Raw genomic sequence first — 19209 nt, 5'->3', positions numbered from 1 at the left:
GTAAGCCCTTCCAGCCTAAGGATAAAAAGCCCCAGATTTCAGACTTTTCTTTCATTTCTCACTGCCAAGAAAAGGCAAAATGCAAGAAGATAATACAGAAAATACCCCACAGGGGTCCCAACAACGCTAAGTGCTCCAATCCAAAATGCTTTTATGATTGTAGTTAACAAAGAGCCCTTATGCAGAGAGATACATAAGTAAGAAAACGACTCCAATGAGACCTTCCAAATCTTGAGAGGTCGAGAGGACAGTGTCGGGGGCAGCGTGAGAAGGGGCTGGGAGAAGGGGAGCAGCTGGGGCCGCTTTCGAGAGGACATTTCAGGTCACCCCACGGAAAGAAGTCCCTCCAAATGTACTTCTGTAGCCCCCAGGGAATCGATTTTGGAGGATGGAATTATTTCGCTGAAATAAACAGACACACAAAGGTCGCTACAACTGGGGCCTAGAAAGAAAACAAGCCAGCTGCCGCGTTTACGGGCAGCCTCTGATGCAACAGGAGCAAAAGGTCCCGGCCCAGATCCAGGCGGATGGCTTTGGACACACCAGTCCTCCCCAGAGAAAGCAAGCATACCAGGGGCAAGGCTGGGGGCTGGCAAGGGGGGGCCTTGCCTCCCCGTGGGTGAGGTCCCCACCTGGCCAGGCATCGATGAGGCGTCTTCAGGAGTGCAGACCTCAGACCTCTACACTCAGCGTGCACCAGCCAGTGACCTATCGGATGATTTAAATGCGGGTGCCTGGGCCCCATCCCCAGAGAGCTTTTAAAAGGTTATTCTAATGCTCAGCCAGGACCGAGAACCAGCAGCGTAGCGGGAATTGCCCTCAGCGGGGTTGGATGGACCGGAGTCAACGCAGGTGCAGCCTTGACCCTGTGGGCAGATCAGGCCAAGGGCAAGTCTCTCTGTACAGAGCTGGCATGTAGTGGGCCCAAGGGAATGTCTGCCAAATGAATGAGTTAATTCTGCTCCTTAAGGCCAGGGATGGACATGTGTAGCTCAAGAGCTCATAACGCCCATCCGTGTTAATTCCCTAAACAGGCACTGCATAAACACACCTGAACTCTGATTCCAGGGAACTGGCAGAAAAGGCTATGAAGGTCCATCCTCACTCACAGAAGGCAGCTGCTCAAAGCCCAGTGACCGTGAGCAGCAATGTCACCCAATTTCAGGGTTTGGATCCTGCCTATGAGCACAGCAGGTGTGGGCAAATGACCTTATTTTCTATGCCTCAGTGTATCCACTGTAAAATGGGGATAGTCATGGTGTGCACGTCTCAGGGTTACTGTGAGGATGAGTTTAGGTCGGTGATTTAACACACATAAGCTACAGCCAGCTACAATCTCTGCTATGCCATTGTTTGCTATTATGATCACTCCATGGAAGGGACAGCAGGCAAAGACACCTCACGCTTCAGGCCCACTCTGCGAACCCCTCTATGAACTTCAGACCACTCTATGAAGGTCTGAGGGCCCTCTGGTTATCACGAAAGAAGGTGTGGACTAAAGAAAGTGGGGTGCTATATCCCCAGACAAATACAGCAACGAGCTTCCCATTGTCCAGAGCTGAGTTTGTTGTTGTTGTTGTTGCTGTTGTTGTTGTTGTTGTTTGTTTTTAAAGATTCCTTTATTTATTTGAGACAGAAGTGGGGGAGGAGGGAAGATAGGGAGGGGGAGACAGAATCTTAAGCAGCCTCCCTGCTGAGCACAGAGCCCAACGCAGGGCTCGATCTCACAAGAGCTCTAGAGATCCGACCTGAGCCAGAACCAAGAGTCGGCCACTTACCCTACTGCGTCACCCAGGTGCCCACAGCCACAGCTGTGTTTCCCAAAGTGCAGACCGTGGACCAACCCCATCACGCTCACTCGAGTCGTCTGCTTCAAATGCCGCGGATTCCCAGGTCTCCCTACGTCCCACCCCAGCGCTGCTGGGTCAGACTCTCTGGGGCAGATGCCAAAGATGGTACATTTTGACTGGCACACCCAGGAGAGCCACAAGTCCCCTCAAATTTAAGAACCATTGGATTGGCTAAGCTAGAGGATCTGGGTCTATATCCCCCAGAGCCTTGCACTGTGCCTGACCCACACACAGCAGGTGCTCGACAAACACTAGGTGACTCTCGAAGTGTTCGTTCAGTGTTTTGAAGGCCCACTCTGTGTAAGGCCCGTGCAAAGCAATGCTGAATCAGACTTCATTCATTCACTCTAAACATCATTACTGGGTGCTTACAACATGCCAGGCAGTGTTCTAGACACCAGATACAGAACAGATGACGGATGGGCTTGCTGATTACAGATAGTGACAAGTAAAGGGCAGCACGCTCCTCTCATTAAACTCAGCACCTAGAGCAGCTCGAATCAGAATTTCTATGAAGATGGGAAAGACCTCTTCAGCCCTGCCCAATGGTAGGAAGACACTGGCCACAAAGAGTTATCAGGCACTATAAACAAGGATTCGAAGTTTTCATTTTAGTTGTAATTAATTTTAACAGCCAGTCATGTCCTTGTTAGTGCAGGTCTAGAGGCAGAAGAAGAAATGGAAATGGGAAATGATAACACAGGCATTATGTCCTACGGGGGGCGCGGGGAGGGGGGGCGGGCAGTGCGCTTAGAGCACCATGTGTTATCAAATGCCTCTCACCCAATTACCAGATGCCCTAATGTTCTCTGGCTCCGAGGACTGAAAGAACAAGGTCAGGTACAAGGCATTGTGCTTGGTCTGGAATTTTTATAGCCCATGATCAGTTGGAAGAGGTATGCAGCCCTGCCAGGCCCCAGGGACCGTGGTTCGGGAACACACTCCTGCCCTCAAAGCCTGCCCACAGCTGCCAGAGAGATCTCTTTCAGCTCCGCCGCTCCGCGGATGGTCAGTCATTCTGTCCTTGGCTAGAACGTCCCACTGGGCCCAAGACACGGCATGGATTTTATGAGATTTCTCCGCTTCAAGCCTAAGTACGAATACAAGCCTCCTAAATTCCACCGGAAAATTGGTGGCTAATCCAAACATTTCATAAAATTAGAACTCATTGTGGGGCTGAAAGGAATTCAGGCTGTGCCGCCACCAGAGAAATGGAAGATATTTGTTATAATTTTTTCCTTCATGAGCTGTTTTAAGAAGCAAGTGCCCTTTCTGCTTGAAATAAAGCAAGCATGCAGGCGGGGGTGGGGGTGGGGAAGAAGGGGAGAGTTTTTGTTTTTGTTTTGTTTTCTCTGTGGTTTGCCAAAAGCACCACCAGATGACAAATGGGGGGAATCCTGCAGCCCTCCCTCGCCCCGCAGCTTGCGGAGATAATAAACCTTCCTTCCCAGTCCCGGCTGCATCTCGCTTTTGAAAGACGGTGTTTTTCCTGGAAAAAGGGGGACTTTTGCTCCTTCCTTTTCTTCTTGGGCTTTAGCCCCAGAACGTTCACATCCAGAGATTTCGTGAGCGAGAGGGACTTCCGAATCACTCCGCCAGGCATGCGTGCATATGGCTCGCCAACACGGCTTCACCAGACACTGGACTAGGCACTTGGCATACATCGGCAAGTGAAAGCAATAAAAACCCCTGCCCAGGGGCAGCGTGCATTCTAGTGCGAGAAGACGAGCAAGGGAGGACTCAGTGACCGCTGCATCGGAGTCATGCGGGGACAGGACCTGAAGACTCGCCAAGTACAGACTCTGGAAGAGGCGGGAAAGGGGGCCCTGGGAGAGCAGAAACCCCGTCGTCTGACCGTCAGTCACTCTCCCCTTTCACTCAGAGCAGAGCAACGTCTGACACACAGCTGGCCCTCAACAAATATTTGTTGAGTGAATAATGAAGCCTGACACCGAAATCAGTCCCAGAACTCTCGTCTCACAGATGAGTTAGGCGACACTATAAAAGGGATGGATGTTGCCCCAGCTCGTGCAGCTCAAGTTGTGGCCATGAGGGGACTGACCCCAAGTCTCCGGACACCACCCCCTGACTCAAGATGCCCCACAGCCACTCGGCAAGTATTGACGGCGTTCTTACTGTGGGCCAGGCCCTGAAGTAGGCACTGGGAGGACGTAAATGAGTAAGACACAGAATAATTGAGACTAGACAACTTCCCTGAGCCTTAAGTCTGGGTTCAATGGGTACCTACCAACCAGCGTGCAAGTAAAAAGCCAAGAAGGAGGGTTGCCTAAGCTTCCAAGGTCCCAGACCCATGAAAGGCTAAAGGAACCCAGTGGTTATGACCACGACCCTGACATCAGATAGCCCAGCCCCAAAATCCCAGCTCTGAGACTTTGGGCAAGTCACCTGAGCTTTCTACAACATCTCTTCCTCATGTTCAAAATGAACAGCCTAATGATACCGGAGAGAAGGAGAGAAGGCCTGTCGAGTACTCAGAACAGCACCTGGCATCCACTGGTCACTCAATTAAGGTTTCCTGCTGCTAACACTGTTAGGGAAAGGACCCTCCCTCCGCTCTGGATGACACACTCAAGCAGATGCACAGGACTCAGGGGAGATTTCCACTTAATTCCTCTCCTCTCCAGGATTTCTGTTCCCAGCTGCTTGCATACCCATTGCACACCGACCGGTTCCCTCCCTGAACATCCCATTTGATTCTTCCTGGGAAACAGATACCATTTGACCATGAGGAAGACACAAGGTAGGGTTCTCCCTAGAGTGAGCACATCCCTGCCCTGCCTTTCCGTCCAGACACATTCACATGCTGGGCTTGGAGCTCACCCGCCCGATCAATGGAAGGCTAGACCGTTCCCTCCCACCACTTCTGCTAGGTGAAGGAAAAGTTCACATTCAGCTCTACCAAGAACCATTATTACAAGGTAATTCCTTGGCGTCTAGGACCACTGAAAGTTTCTCTAAGTTTTTTGGCATCTTTTTTAATTGACTCTGAGAAAGTCAAGGGTGCATGAGGGATGTACTTGAGGCCAAGGGATGAAATTCCAACCGACTAAAGCAACACACACACACACACACACATACACACACACCCCCCAGGGAATCAGTCTCCTTAAATAGACCATCTAAGACGGGTAACTGTAGGCCACAAAAATTGGGATCTGAAATAACCAGGGGGAGCTGCAAGTTCTAGAGCCAGGAGGTGGTTGGGCCCCCTTGGGGCAGAGGTTGTATCTTGCTCTTTTCATCTCCCCGGTGCCCAGCACAGTGCCTGACACACACGTTCATCAACTATCTGAATACATATTTAAATGCCATGTGGGAGGGGCACAAGGAACACCTGCCACAGGGGGAAAATGATAGCAGATGTTTCCATTCCCTCTTGGGAAGCTGTCTAGGCTCATAGCTGAGAGCTGAGACAGACATGAGTTAAATTCCTACCATCATCCCCAGGTGACGAAGAGTGGGGCCCTGGGCCTCAGTGCCCTCCACGGTTGGTGGGAATAGCTGTGGCATCTCTCCCAGAATGGCTCTAAGGACGACAAAGACGTCAGCGAGGTGAGCAGGTGACGCACTTACACCGAGGCCTGGCAAAAATGAAGTGCTCCCTAAAGACTAGTTTGATCAATTGATCAATTGTCTTCCTCTTTAAGGATAAAATAGTAGCAAACCCATGAGTCAGTCTTCCTTTTAAACGAAGCTGCCAAAAACATCTCTTGCCCTGGGAAGAGACCCTCCTTCGTCTTTTCCTCAACCCTGGAGTCTCCCCTCCAGGATGAAGGAGCTGAGCCGCACCCCCTCCCCCGCCCCCCATGATGCCAAAGGCCCCCATCACTGCTAGAGCCACGGGGGGCGGGGGGGAATGTTGTCTTCAGGGAGAGCCAAAGGCACAACCAAAAGCAGAGACAGCCATGGGCTCTGGCCTCACAGGGACCCATGGAAAGCTCTAGAAACACTAGGTATCTTTGGAATAAGCAAAGATTCCCTCCAAGCAACCCCAAAGAACATGAGCTAGCCCACCTCCAAACCTCAGATGATCACAGCTAGCACTTGTCAAGGACTGGCTGCGTGCCAGACATGGCTCTGGGCACCGTCCCTGAATCCATGGGACCACCTAGGGGACATGTACTACTCTCACCATCCCACTTCACACATGAGAAAATGGACAGGCCCTTGGAAGGGGAAAGTCATCTCTCTCACGAAGAATTTAGCGCAGAACCCACCTCACAGACGTGCTTTAAAAAGCACCGCCTGCCTTGAGCTGAAGGGCATCCGACGGGACCAGGAGCCAGGGAGTAAGACGGCCTCCCCAGGGTGGGCCGACACTCCACATGGGGAGACTCTCCTTACACTTGTCAAAGCCTGCACCAGACAACCTGAAAAGAGTTTTGAGAAATAAAGATACTTCCCTTCCCCCGCAACACGCGTCCTTCTGCCAAAAACCAGGCAACAGGAAATGAAATCTACATTTCACCCGTTTCATTCATGAATCCCAGGATTCTCTTCCTGTGAGCCTGGAGACCAGTCTGTCTCGGCCCCTCGATTTACAGGTGAGGAAAGGGGGTTCAACACCGGGGTACCTACAACACGTGATGTCAGTCGACGGGATGTCCTGCTTTTCCCAAGAGGGTTCCTTCTAAGAGTAACACTTAAAGAGCATTTGCTGTGGACCACACACGTTTCTAAGCCCTTGACACCCAGTGCACGTATCCTCACAGCCACTCCCATTTCACAGATGAAGAAACTGAGTCAGGCGGACCATCTTAAGGTTACCCAGGAGGCTCAGGCAGGCTCTCAAACCCAGGCAGCCTGGCTCAGAGGCCACACTCAGCGCCCACCCTCACGCTCCCTTTCAGATCCACAGGTGGGATCATCCATTTCCCGTCCACCTCTGTCCTGTAGAAGACACGAGAGCATCCCTGCAAACCATACCCGAGCGGAGCCCAATTCCTGATGAAATGACAGGAGCCAACAAGGACTCCCAAACCCACAGCAATCCTCTGTCTTTGTGGCTTTGGAACCACAGCAATAGGAGGCTTGAGGCAAGCAGAGGTGTTGGGAAGGGGACAACAGGGGAGGGGATGAGGCCCTCGGGACATACCAAGACAAACAAGCAACTCCCTTTATTTCCCTGGGAAGTTGTCCTCAGGCCCTGAGCCACTTGACTGTCCCTCCCCTCCCCTCCCAGGGACAGGGGACCCTACCACAGCTGCTCCCAGCACCTCCACCCAGAAACCTCTTGCTGTCTCAGGATCGCTCACGAAAGTAAGCGACATGGAATTGTTTTCTCGAGTTTAAAAGGCAAATCATGATGGTGTTTTTTCCAGACATACATTAACTCTGAACTCCAGCCGGTTTACAATTCTTAAAGTACTTGATTTACAACCCAGGGAGAAAATGTTTTGAAAATCTTTGCAGACGTACTTTGCATCTAAAGCCTGCCTACTCCTACAGAGCTGATCACCAGGGCTTCTCAGATGGGGGGCTGGGTTCTCCAGGGAAGATATGAAAGTGTGGGAGCAGCTGCCCAGGGTAGGAAACAGGCTCCCTCCCCCTCTCTGGCAGGGGTGCAGAGCTGCAGCTCCCAATGCTGGGCTCTTAGGGCACCTGGGTGGCTCAGTCGGTTAAGCATCCAACTCCCGTCTCAGTTTTGCCTCAGGTCATGATCTGGAGATGGTGGAATTGAGCCCTGCATCAGGCTCTGTGCTCAGCATGGAGTCTGCTTCAGATTCTCTCTCTCCTTCTCCCTCCTGCTCATGCTCTCTCTCTCTCTCAAATAAATAAATACAATCTTTAAAACAAACAATGCTGGGCTCTCCACACTTGTCCACACAGCGCTGAGAGGGGCGGTGAGCCAGAAAGGGAAGAGGGTGTGGACTCAAGGGGCCTTCTTTTCCTGCTGCCTCCATGGTCACAGAGCTCCCCTTCTCAGGCTTGGTCCTGCACTTCTCATTCATTCATTCATTCATTCATACTTACTGAGCACCTACTACAGGCAGGGCACCGGGCCACAGGCCAGAAAGCGGTGAAGAGTAAGACAGCACCCCTTCTGCCCTTCTAACGTGGGAGGAAGGGGAGGGGATCCACACACCAATCATCAAAGCCGCGTAGTTCACGTGTTCTGAAGGAAACGGACAAAGGGCCAAGATAGAGGAATGAAGAAGTGGGAGTTTGGACCCTGGTCGGAGCCTTGAAGGACGTGGCAAATTCCGAGTTTAGTCCCCACACAACCCATGGCAGGGTTTCAAGCAGACAGACTCATGTTCTAGGATAAAAGACCACCAGGTAGGTGCTACTGGTACTTCTCACCAAAATAAATAATAACACCAACCCCGGTTTTCAAAAGCCTGTGAGGCAACCAGCCTCTGTATCGGAAGCTTCCAAATCCTATTTCTCGTGGTAGTTCCACTTGGTAGGACGCTGGGAGGGAGCTGCACTTTCTAGGTGAGAAAACAGAAGCTCAGAGAAAACGTGTAGCTTGCTCAGAACCATCTAGCCACCGAGTAGCAGGGATGAATTTGAACCCAAGTCCATCTGGTCCTACAACCATGAGTTCTTCCCCTGCACCTCATTTCGATACTACCTTGCATTGTTCCAAGATTATTCCAGATGTATGACTCACATGCCCCAACTCAAGTCTCCGTATCTCAGTACAGGACTTGGTCATGTTCTCTGAAATGGCCAACAGTCCTGAGCACATAGGAAACACTTATTCCATACATCTGGTTGACCACTGGATTAGAAGGAAAATGTACGCCAACCCTCTACATATGTTGGGTGTTTATTGTGTGTTTTTAGTATGTTGTGTCTGAACGTTACTACTCAGCCACAGAGCAGGGATAAGTGGTGGCTAATGAAAAGAATGATGAAGGCCACTAGCAGCACTAGTTGACCATGGGACACAGGACACTGCCTTCCACTTCTGACACAAAATGAGCATGAGAGTTCTGGGGACCCACAGACTGGAATCTTGAAGGCCTGACTGGTACCGGCTTCCATTCCCATCCCCACTCCCCACCCACTCCCCTGAGCCCCGCCTTGGTTTTTTTGTTTGTCTTTTTTTTTTAATAACAGCTTTATTGTGATCTAATTTACATATCACAAAATCCACCCATGCAAAATGTACAATTCGGGGACTTTCGGTATATTCACGGAGCCGTGTAACCGTCACCACCATCAATTTTAGAGCATTTCCATCTCTCCGAAAGAAACCCCACCCCGATTAGTAGCCACTCCCCATTTCCTCCCAACCCACTCAAGCCCTAAGCAACCACTCATCTGCGTTCTGTCTCTCCAGCTTTGCCGAATGTGGACGTTTCACAGAAATGGGAGCATACGATATGTGATCTCCTGTGACTGGCTTCATTCCCCTAGTGTCACGTTTTCTAGATTCACTCGTGTTGTAGCGTGTCCGTCGCACCTTGTTCCTTTTGACTGCGGAACAATAATCCCGAAATAGTCCCTAAATAAAATTATGGAAAGGATCATATGCCACATTCCATAAATAAACTGAGCATGCCACATTTTCTTTATCCGTTCATCAGCTGATGGACATCGGGGTTGCTCCTACAGAGGGCTCTTAGGAGGAACGCCACTAGGAACATCTGTGTTCCCGTCTCGGTGTGGACGTGTGTTTGCATTTCTCCTGGGCAGGCCTAGGAGGGGAACCGCCCATCCCCATCTTAAAAGGCAGTTACAAGTTTACCGAAGAGCCCCGCCGTGAAGTCAACATCTGCCTGCTCCTGGGCCGTTTCCAGAGAATTTTATCAATACGGCCAGACTCCACTCACGGGTGGGTCATCTGGCCGAGCCCCTCCTCTTCTGGGGCCTGGGATTCTCTCATTCCTGCGCTGTACAGTGTCGTCTGGGCCAGCGCAATGATAAATGCGTTCTGCCTTAAAACAGATACTTCACAAATCATAACTTACAGATGCTCCGGGACTTTCATGTGGGAAACACAAATGAGACTTAGGCCGTCTGACTCCAGAGCCACTGAGGACAGGAAGCCATGGCCAGGAAGCCGACAGGCCCTGGACGGACATTGCTCTCCCTCACTAGTGCACGAGCACATGTAACAGATGGGGAATCCGTGCTCGGAACGGTCCGCCTGGCTTTGCAGACTTTGCCATGTAAGCCGCCATCCATCCCCAGCCCTCGTTTTCCAATCCCAGCCAATCAGACAGCTCCTTGGGGTCAGAGAGCTGACCCCATTCACATCAGTGTCCATCCCACAAGCCTTTGTTGAGGACCTACTATGTGCTAGGCATGCTGCTAGGTGCGACAGGAGGTTTGAGACAGCAAGGCAGGGGTTACCACCCGACGAGACACTGGCCTCAAGCCTCACCTGCTGCTGCTTCCCAGGAGGAAGTGAGATGTCCTGCGCGCTGTGGGTGCATTTCTATGTGCAGGCAGGGAAGTGCACCAGCTGACCTCTCCAGGCCTGCTAGGGATTCCAGAATCTGAGGCTACTCAAGGAACAAAGAACCCAGTGTGTGTCCAAGTGGAGAGCTCCCTGACTTGATTCATTAAAACAGACTCATGGCCCAAGAAGCAGACAGCTCGCCAGAAGCAGACATATAACTGCGGTTCCGATCCTTATCTTCTCATACCTCAACTCTTGTGAAAACCTCCAGGCTCCCCTCCCTGCTCCAAGCCAGCACACCAGACTGCTGGACTCAGAGTCCCGTGGAGACCAGAACCCAGCTCAGCCCACCTAGAGGAAAAGATATGGTCCAGGTCTCTGCATTCACACTGCCCGGGTCCAACCCCCAGCCCCTGCTGCTGCGTGTGACCTTTGTAGTCTGTGACTCAGTTTCTTCATCTGGAAAATGGGATAATAACAGGCGCATTATGAGAATTAAATCAGTGAACAGGTACCTGGCCCATGTTATAAGCACTCAGAAAGCATTAGCTGCTATTACTATTACTAAATATTATTATTACAACCCCATCCTATCTTGTCAATCTTGTCTCCCACTGCATCCCAGCACAAACCCTCCATTCCAAAGCAATCTGACCTGCTCACCCTACACTCCCCCTTTGCCTGAAATGCCCCGTATCTCGATCTTCTGAAACCCAAATCAAGGATCATCTTCGACATCAACTGTCTTCCCTAATCCTGCAGAATGTCACAGCCCCTTCTCTATATCCCTTTCCTGAATACTGCACAGAAACCGCCCCCCCCCCAGGAGAAGACTCACCCCACGGCTAGTCTTCCGACACCATGAGCAGGGCACCATGCCCAAATCCAGAGGTCATCCGTTGTGCAACATAAGATAAGGAAGGTTCTCCATTTCTCTAGCAGCAGTGGGTTTTGAAACAGATCACCTGACCCCCCAGCTGTATGACCCCAAGCAAGTTACTTAACTTCCCTATGCATCCTTTTGCCCATCTGTTAAATGGGTCTAACTTGAGCGCACACCTCTCAGGGTTGTTTTGAGTGTTAAATGAGAGAAGATGGCTGGAAAGCGGTTAGCCCAGCATGACACACACCAAGCTTTCAACAATGTCAGCTGGTAGTAATCACAGCACCCGTGGCTACACGGGGAGGGAGTGTTCCTGTCCAGAATGGAACTCGATTGAACAAACTAAGCTTCACTGAGGGGCATTCCAACTGGAAAATCACCTGACACAACCCAGTCCCATACAGCAGAGGCACTCAGACCTCGTAACTGCTTGGAGCTTAGATGATGGGTAGTTCCGCGGGCCTCGGTCACACCTGGGTCCCAGCACTTTAACATGGAAAGCAGCATTCGGGAGACGGTAATAAATCTCGCAACTACACAGAACTAGTTCAATATCTGTGAGTACGTTTCTCTTGGCTACTAGACTACGAGCCCCTTAAGAGTGAGCATCACGTCCTGCTCTAGTAAAGATTTATTAAAAGAGTGATGAAAAAATATCAAACCGAGAATCAGGTTGCTTGGATCCAGCTCGGTCACTTAGCAGCTGTGCAACCCCAGAGAAGTCCCTTAATGCTTCCATGCTTTATTTTCCCCATCTCCAGGATGAGGAATTTGGCCCATGTGTTGGCCAACGAGCCTTACTCCCTGAAACTGGGTTTGGGCCTTCGTTGCATCATGGCACCTGGGCCACCACAGATGACAGCCATCTGGCCCAGCAGGCCAGCTTACCATATGACAGCACCCCTCATTTGCAGTTTTCTAACACCGACAAGGAGTAACTTTGGGCCAATACTTCAAACACCTATTTTTGGTCAACTCAGTTCCTTTGCTGAGTAAGGACCCCCCATCACCCATGCTAGAGTTCTGGGACACCCAGGGACACCAACGGCAAATGGGGGCATACTCTGCCCACTGGGCCTGCCACTCCCATGCCAGTCCCCTCCCAGAGACCTCGCCTCCTGCCCACCCCACAAAGCGTACTGCTCCCAAGAGACAACCTGGTGCAGAGAGAAAGTTGAACTTGGCCCTTGGTGGGAAGGCGATCACATGACACCTCTCCTCAAAATGGTGTTTGTTTTTGGGTTTGGGTGTTTTGGCAATAGTTTGCGCAGCCTGAAGGTCCAGGCAGTTTGGCTCAAAGAAAATGCATGCCGTGTTATGCCACAGGGGCTCCACTCAACAGCCCTGCCCAGAACTGTAGCAAAACAAAAGTTGTGCAAGAAACAAAGCCCAAATTCAAGGCTTTAGAAATGCATTCAGATCCTATCAGAAGCTGGCTGATGGTCTTGGCTTCTTATGCGCGCACTTTTCTGTGAATCTCACCTTCCCTAATTAATCTGAAAAGTGGATTCTTCCCTCTACTGCTCTCTGAGTGATGATAGCACACTGGTTTGTCTGAGCTTCCAGGTCTCTCTGGTGGTCTTAAAATCTAAGGGAAAGTCCACGGAAGGAACTAAACTGGCTAATTTCACCTTTTGAGGCTTTCCATAGATTATTTGACTCAGTTATTACACAAGTCCACGAATGTGGTACTATTGGTAACCCATTTTACAGATGAAGAAGCTGAGGTTTGAAAAAGTTACAGAGCTCGCACAAGCTCACGAAGCTACCAGAAAGTTGGGATCCGACTGTCCACCAGGGCTCTTGGCCCTTCTGCAAGAGTGCGTCCCTGTGTGGTGTGTTAATCTCTAGAACAAGCCACTTGGAGTCCTTGTGTCATGGACACCCTCCGGCCGTGGCCACAAACCACATCTGGGAATTCAGAAGGGAGCGTGCCTGGACGAGGCCAGGCCGAGGGCCACTCCAAGCTCCCGGTCCTGCAGCCCTCTGCAGAAGTGGCTTTCCCAGAACACAGACGATATGCTGCATGGTGCTCTGTTTGATTCAGAAGGCCCTTCCAGATGTGCAATTAAAAGCCACAACATTTTCGTTTTTAAACACTTCTCTGTCTCTGAGCTGCTTTCAGTAGGAGTGCTGATCCCACAGTGTCTCATGCCCGGGACGTCAGCCACCCGCGCTGGCAACGAGGCTTAAAGCCTCTGTCCTCTTGAGAGGTGCCATAAAAGACAGGGGTACGAATGACATGAAAACATCACTTCGGAATTCTACCCGAAGCCCGAACAGGCAGACCTGAGACAGCCCTATCTCAAATCTCTTCCACCGCACCCCAAAAGCAAGTTGTAGCTATTCAGTCCGTCCCTAGAACCAGAAGCAAACTCCAAGTTCATACTTCAGGTGAGAATGTCTTGCTGCTCTTGACAGACTCTGAGTCACCAAGCACTGTCCAGGCGACAACGACTTGCCAACCTATTTTTTTGTGTGTTTGTTTTATTTTCTGTTCAGCCAGGCACAGGGAATTTTCCACCTGACAATTCCTTTTTCTCACTTAAGTTCTTACGCCATCTGTGAGCACTGTGCTCTGCAGGGGGAGGACTCAAGGCCAAGGAGGACTTCCCATCCCCAAACCTCAGCTTTCCCATCTGGTTAATGCCTTTCACCAGACGATTCTGCTAACGTTCTCAGTTTATCTGTCGAATAGAAAGCAGTTTGAGGACTGCTAGTTTCTGAGCCTGGATCTGCTACCATATTCAAAATCTTTATGTAATGTTTGAGTAAAACAAGAGATTTAGCTGAAATTAATAGCACAATGGGAACCGACCAGGGCTGGACAATAACGGAGCAGGACTTCAATCTCCAGACGGAGAAACGAGCCTCTCCCGTTCTCAGGGCGCCCCCTAGTGGCCATTCGACTAAATCCCGCCGGAATGTTCGGAGTTTCTGCAAATAAAGGGAAAGACACCCACCAAAAGAGAAAGGCAGGCTCCTGGCTACTGATGCAATCCCTTCCACTCTAACCTCGTCTGTGGATCAGACCGCGAGCTGAAGGCCCGACAGGAAGCCTCAGTGAAGCTCACAAAGGAGTTGGCCCTAAGACAAGATTTCACTCTTTCAAACAGTTGACGGCAGGTCCCCAGCATTCAGGCTTCCGTGTCCCCTGGCAGATCCCAGACACACCCTTACCACTCAGCCCCTCTTGAGCTCACATCCTCAACCTGCAGCCCCGACCGGGTCTGGTTTTCATTATTCCGCGTTCCAACTTCCCAGCGCGATTCTTCAACAGCTATTAAGACAACCCGAGCAAGGAGCCAGGCTTAGTCCTTGCTTATTCAACATCCAGCCTGGGGAATATCACCTCAGAAGAAAAGCATGAATGAAGTGCACGTTTCTCAGTCTGTTCTTCCGCAGACCTGAAAGTGTGTTCCTCAGAGAACATCTCTACAATCATCTCCCCCTTTAACATGTTCAACCTCTGAGGGGGAAATGGCACCTGCCCAGAGTGAATTCTTCACTACTTGCTGGCTATCGGATTTGTTTATTGGAGACAGCTTTAAAAATACAATGTACAATGTCTCAAGTTTCCAATTAACCTCTTGCAGACATTTTTTTAAGCTATAGAATACATTTGGATCAACCCAAACAATGGAGCTTAGATGAGGGAGTTATCCAGCGACCCAGAAGTTTGCTTCTGGTTTGAGAATTCGGGGGCAAAACCTTCTGATTAGGGCCCCATTTTCTCCACAGAACGGTCCCTGTACAGACTGAAAAGAAAAATAGCAACATCAACCCACCTACCACTTCATTCAACAGTTCATTTTGCTTTTACCCCGGGGTCATTCGTTAAGTTTATAAGCAACCCTGGGCCCCAAAACACGCCCCCCAAAAGTGCACACAAGGCGTACCATAATTAGTTCCTGACTTGGGCCCTAAATCGATTAAAATACATCTGATATGCTTCAAATCCAAGAAGCATGTTAATTTTCTGCCACACACCACACAAAAATCTTTCTGCAACAGTCAGTCACTTTGAACCCAACCCTCTGGCCACAAGCAGTGTGCATTTCAAGGGCCTGTTCCACAGAAAGGAAAAGGACAGCGCGCCAAGTTAGGGAGGAGGCAGAGACCCCAAGGTACTCCAGTGGCTTCCAAATAGGGCTGGGACCCTGGCAGGGATTCAGCTGTCACAAAGAGTGGGGGGGCTGGCCCAGTCCCCTAAAGCAATTCAGCAGCCCTCCAACCAGGACCTGAAATGCAGTGGGGTCTGCTGCAATTTGGCATCTGTGCGGCTACCCATGCCCTGGGCATTTCAGTCCCCCGAACTGTCACCACCGCCAGGCGCGCAGCAGCCTTCACTTTTGCTCCCTAACCCTCTCTCTTAAAAAACAGGCAGGAGTTCACCCTCCCTTGCAGCTCACAGCAGCACCCTGGTGATGGAGAATAGGAGTGGGAGAGTGGGGGGTCGCCCTCACGTACAGGACACGGGACTCCGGGGACCTGCTCCCCGATGAGGATGTGGTTCTGTTCGGAGTTAGAGCAGTAAGGCATTCCAGGGCTTGGTCTGAATGCGTGCCCGGGAGAGAGACCTCCATGGTCCCAACCCTGCAAAGTGTTTGCAAATCATAAACACTACTTTGCTGCTGGGAGAAAAACCCCCAAAATATGCGCAGACAGGATGTAACAAGTGTTTCAAGAGAGAAACACGCCTGAGTCACGGGGAGCTGGGGAGAGAGTGAGGAGTCTGTCTGGGGGTTCCCGGGAAGCCCCTCTCGGACAAGAGTCTCAGTGTTCCAGCGCCCCCTCCCCCGGCCCGGGCGCCCTCGGTCCGCAGCCACGTCTGGCCCTCGCTCCAGGGAGGGGGTGAGGGTTCCCCACTCACCACTCGGCCCGAAAACCTCTCGGTGGCCCTCTTGACTTTGCCGTAGGTGCCTTTGCCCAGGGTCTCCTGCAGCTCGTAGCGGTGCTTCAAGTTGTGCTTGTGGTGATGCCGCTTCACCCCGTGCGGTTTCCTGGGCTCCGGGGCCGCCGCCGCCGCCGCGGGGGCTGCAGTCGCCCTCGCCACCACCTCCGGGGGAGAGCCCGGAGCCCCCGGCCGCAAGTCGGGGCCGTCCACGGCCGCGGGAGCAGCGGCCCCCTCCATGTCGGAAAGCAGAGCGAGCCGGGCTGGAGAGGGCTGGACCGGGCACAGCGTTCGCGGTGTGGGGGTCCCCGCCGAGGAAGCCGGGGCGCACTCAAGGTCGCCCCCGCAGCATCGGAGAGGCTGCCCGATCCCGCTCGGGCTGCGGCTCGGTCACTGGCGGCGGCGCGGACTGCACATCTGGCGCCCCCGGCGCGCACGGTCCGCGCACCGCCCCCCGGCCGCGGCGAGCTGCGGAGCGTCGGGCGAGGTGGCGGCGGTGGCAGGGGAGGCGGCGGTGTTTGCAGGAGGGAGGGGAGAGCGGTGGCTCCGAGCGCGAGCGGGGGAGTGTTATGTGGGGCGCCGCGCCCCCCGACCCCTCCCCGGGAGGACGGGCAGACTGGACGGGGGCGGAGGCGGCGCGCGCTCGGCCGGCCCCCGGGGGAGGGGAGCTAGGGGCGGCGTGGCCGGGGCTTCCCCACCTCCCCGCCGCCACCCGGGGCCGGGGCCACCCGAGCTGGGAGGGGGATGGGTGCGTGTCGCGACTCGCCCTTTGTGCCTCGCGGGGTAGGCCGCAGCGGCGGCCAGGGGGCTTTGTCCTCGCTGGGCTGGGACCCGGACTGGAGGCTTCCAAGTCCGGGCGCCCCCTCCCCGGGCTCGCTCGCCGCAGCTACCGCGGGCCCGCCGCCGCGGTCTCCTGCTCCGGCCGCTCGGCCTCCCCGCCTGCTGGCGCCCGGGCGGCGGCGGCGGCGGCGGTGGCGGCGGCGGCTGCTGGCCGAGCCCCGGGGCGGGAGAAGCGGGAGCGCTCCGAGCCAGAGGCCGCCGGGGCTCGCTCGCGATCCGGCCGGGGGCGCCCAGGGCCCGGGCGCCCCTTCATTTTGTTTTAGGTGTCGCCGCGACCGCCAGGCCGGAGACGGAGGAGAGGCTGGGGGAGGGGAGCAGGGCGGGTGTTGGGTTACAGGCGGTGAGTCACGGCCCCTCCGCCGCAGTGCGCACCCCTCCCGCCCAGCCGCGGCTGGCACCCGGTCTCCGAGGCCCCCTCCTCGGGCCGGGACCGCTGTGCTCCGCGGAGGACTCCAAGAGGGGCGCCTCGACCTCGGCCCCGCTCCCTCGCCGAGGAAAGGCTGAGGCGGGGAAGAAGGGAGGCCGGGAGCTGAACCTGGGGCCCGCCGCCGGCCCGCCGGCCGCCGACAATCAGCCAGGACCGGCCGCCTTGGAGAGGAGGACAGAGTTGGGGGCGTGGAAGATGTGGGGCTCTAGGGGCGCCGGGACGGAGCCGGGCGCCCACCCTGTCCTCGACTGCTGCCTTCGGAGGCGGGAGGTGGGCGAAGCGGGGACCTCAGAGGGAGCAGGGCGGGGAGCCTTCTGAGCGAGAGGCGACTTGCAGGCCTCTTGGCCCCCTTGGGCCTTGGGAGTTTTCCTTGAACTGAAAGGACCAGATCTTGAAGTTGGTAACGGCGCTTGTACCCCACAAATTGAGGCTCAGGCAGGAAGGACTTCAGACATCCATGAAGCTGCCCCCCCACCCCAACCCACCAACACACACACACCTTTTCCTCAGAAGCTCCAAGGCCAGAGAAGAGGCTTTAGGGAATTTTTTTTATAATGGTGCAATAGACTGGGATAGGGAGAGTGAGGTAGGAAGACTGTCTGCCTGGTTGGTCTTTACTTTTTCACCAGGGTGCCCCTCTCGACCTTCCTCTGCAACTCTCTGGTCCATCCCTTCTGCATTCCTGCTGTCTTCACTCCTGTCTCTGGCTTATCACCTTACTCTGGACTCCTGCAACAGCCTGTCCTGCCCTTGGGCTCCCTCCCTGCTGCAAGAGAAGCGGCCTAAAATGCTCCATCATCATATCCCCCATACCTGTGCGTCGTCTGCCCCACTCCAGTCCTTATCTGTCCTTATCTGTCCAAGCTTCTCTCCTGGGGATGCTGACATTAACCCCTCTCAGCCCCTTCCTGCCTTCCCCAAGAGCACACTGGTTATTGCATGATACAAAGACAAAGGCCATGTCTGTTCCTTACTACACTGTTCTCCACAATTGCAGGGCCTCCCTGACCCCATTCTGAAAGCGTATTGTTTTTTCTATAAAGTCTGTAGACATTGTGCATCCACACTGTGTGGGCATTGTACGACGTTGTGTGTGTAAATTAAAGAGTCGAGGTGAGCAAAGTGTGCATGATGCTGGCTCCCCGGTGGGTAAGCTGTGTGACCTTGGTCAAAGGACTCAACCTCTCAGAGCTTCTGTTTCTTATCCTTAATATATGGATTAGCAGAACTGTTTTACAGGTAAACAGACTGTGTCTGTAGTGGGAATTGAAACTCTTCACCAAATATTTCCTGGTTCTTTCCCTCCTGAGAGATGTGGTAGGAATCCACTACCCTATATGACTCACTTAGGCCAGTAGAATGAGAGCAGAAGTGCTATGCATTGCTTTCAGGTAGAAACTGTTAAGGGCCAATGGGCAATCCCAAAAATTCAATCTTGGCACTCTTACGTTCTCAGCCATGGAAGTGCAATGGCAGAGCCTTCCCGGGCCAGTGTGGGGCTCTGCAAAGACTGCCGAGCAGGCCTAGCTAGCCTGCATTAGAAAAGTAGTGTGAGCAGATTTTAAACTTGGGTTATGTTCAACCAGTGAGATTTGGGGTTTGTTACAGCAGCATAACGTAGCTTATTCTGGCTAACAGCATTGCTCCCAAATGCTTGGGACTTCACTGGTGTTTGTTGAATGAATAGCATCCTGATACGATTACGATATTATATGATTATGATATTATTCTTTTTTTTTTAAAGATTTTATTTATTTGACAGAGATCACAAGTAGGCAGAGAGGAAGGGAAGCAGGCTCCCCACGGGGCTGGATCCCAGGACCCTGAGACCATGACCTGAGCCGAAGGCAGAAGCTTCAACCCACAGAGCCACCCAGGCGCCCCTCGATTATGATATTATTCTGATACTGTTTTATCATAGTATCTGATACTATTTGA

General features: G+C 52.9%; 1 protein-coding gene across 1 annotated transcript in view; it reads right to left on the bottom strand.

Annotated features, from left to right (window-relative positions):
- Positions 1-16566, bottom strand: part of NUAK1 (NUAK family kinase 1) — a 70366-nt gene extending 53800 nt beyond the window's left edge. The window contains exon 1 of the mRNA XM_046012862.1: positions 15984-16566. Within this exon, the coding sequence (XP_045868818.1) occupies positions 15984-16244 (261 nt within the window). The 5' untranslated portion in view covers positions 16245-16566. The remainder of the gene's footprint in view (positions 1-15983) is intronic.
- Positions 16567-19209: the final 2643 nt, after the last annotated feature.

This window comes from Meles meles, chromosome 7 (genome assembly GCF_922984935.1).
Source record: "Meles meles chromosome 7, mMelMel3.1 paternal haplotype, whole genome shotgun sequence".
Lineage (NCBI taxonomy): Eukaryota > Metazoa > Chordata > Mammalia > Carnivora > Mustelidae > Meles > Meles meles.
The sequence above is the reverse complement of the archived record's forward strand: the minus strand, read 5'-3'. Positions and strand labels throughout refer to the sequence as shown.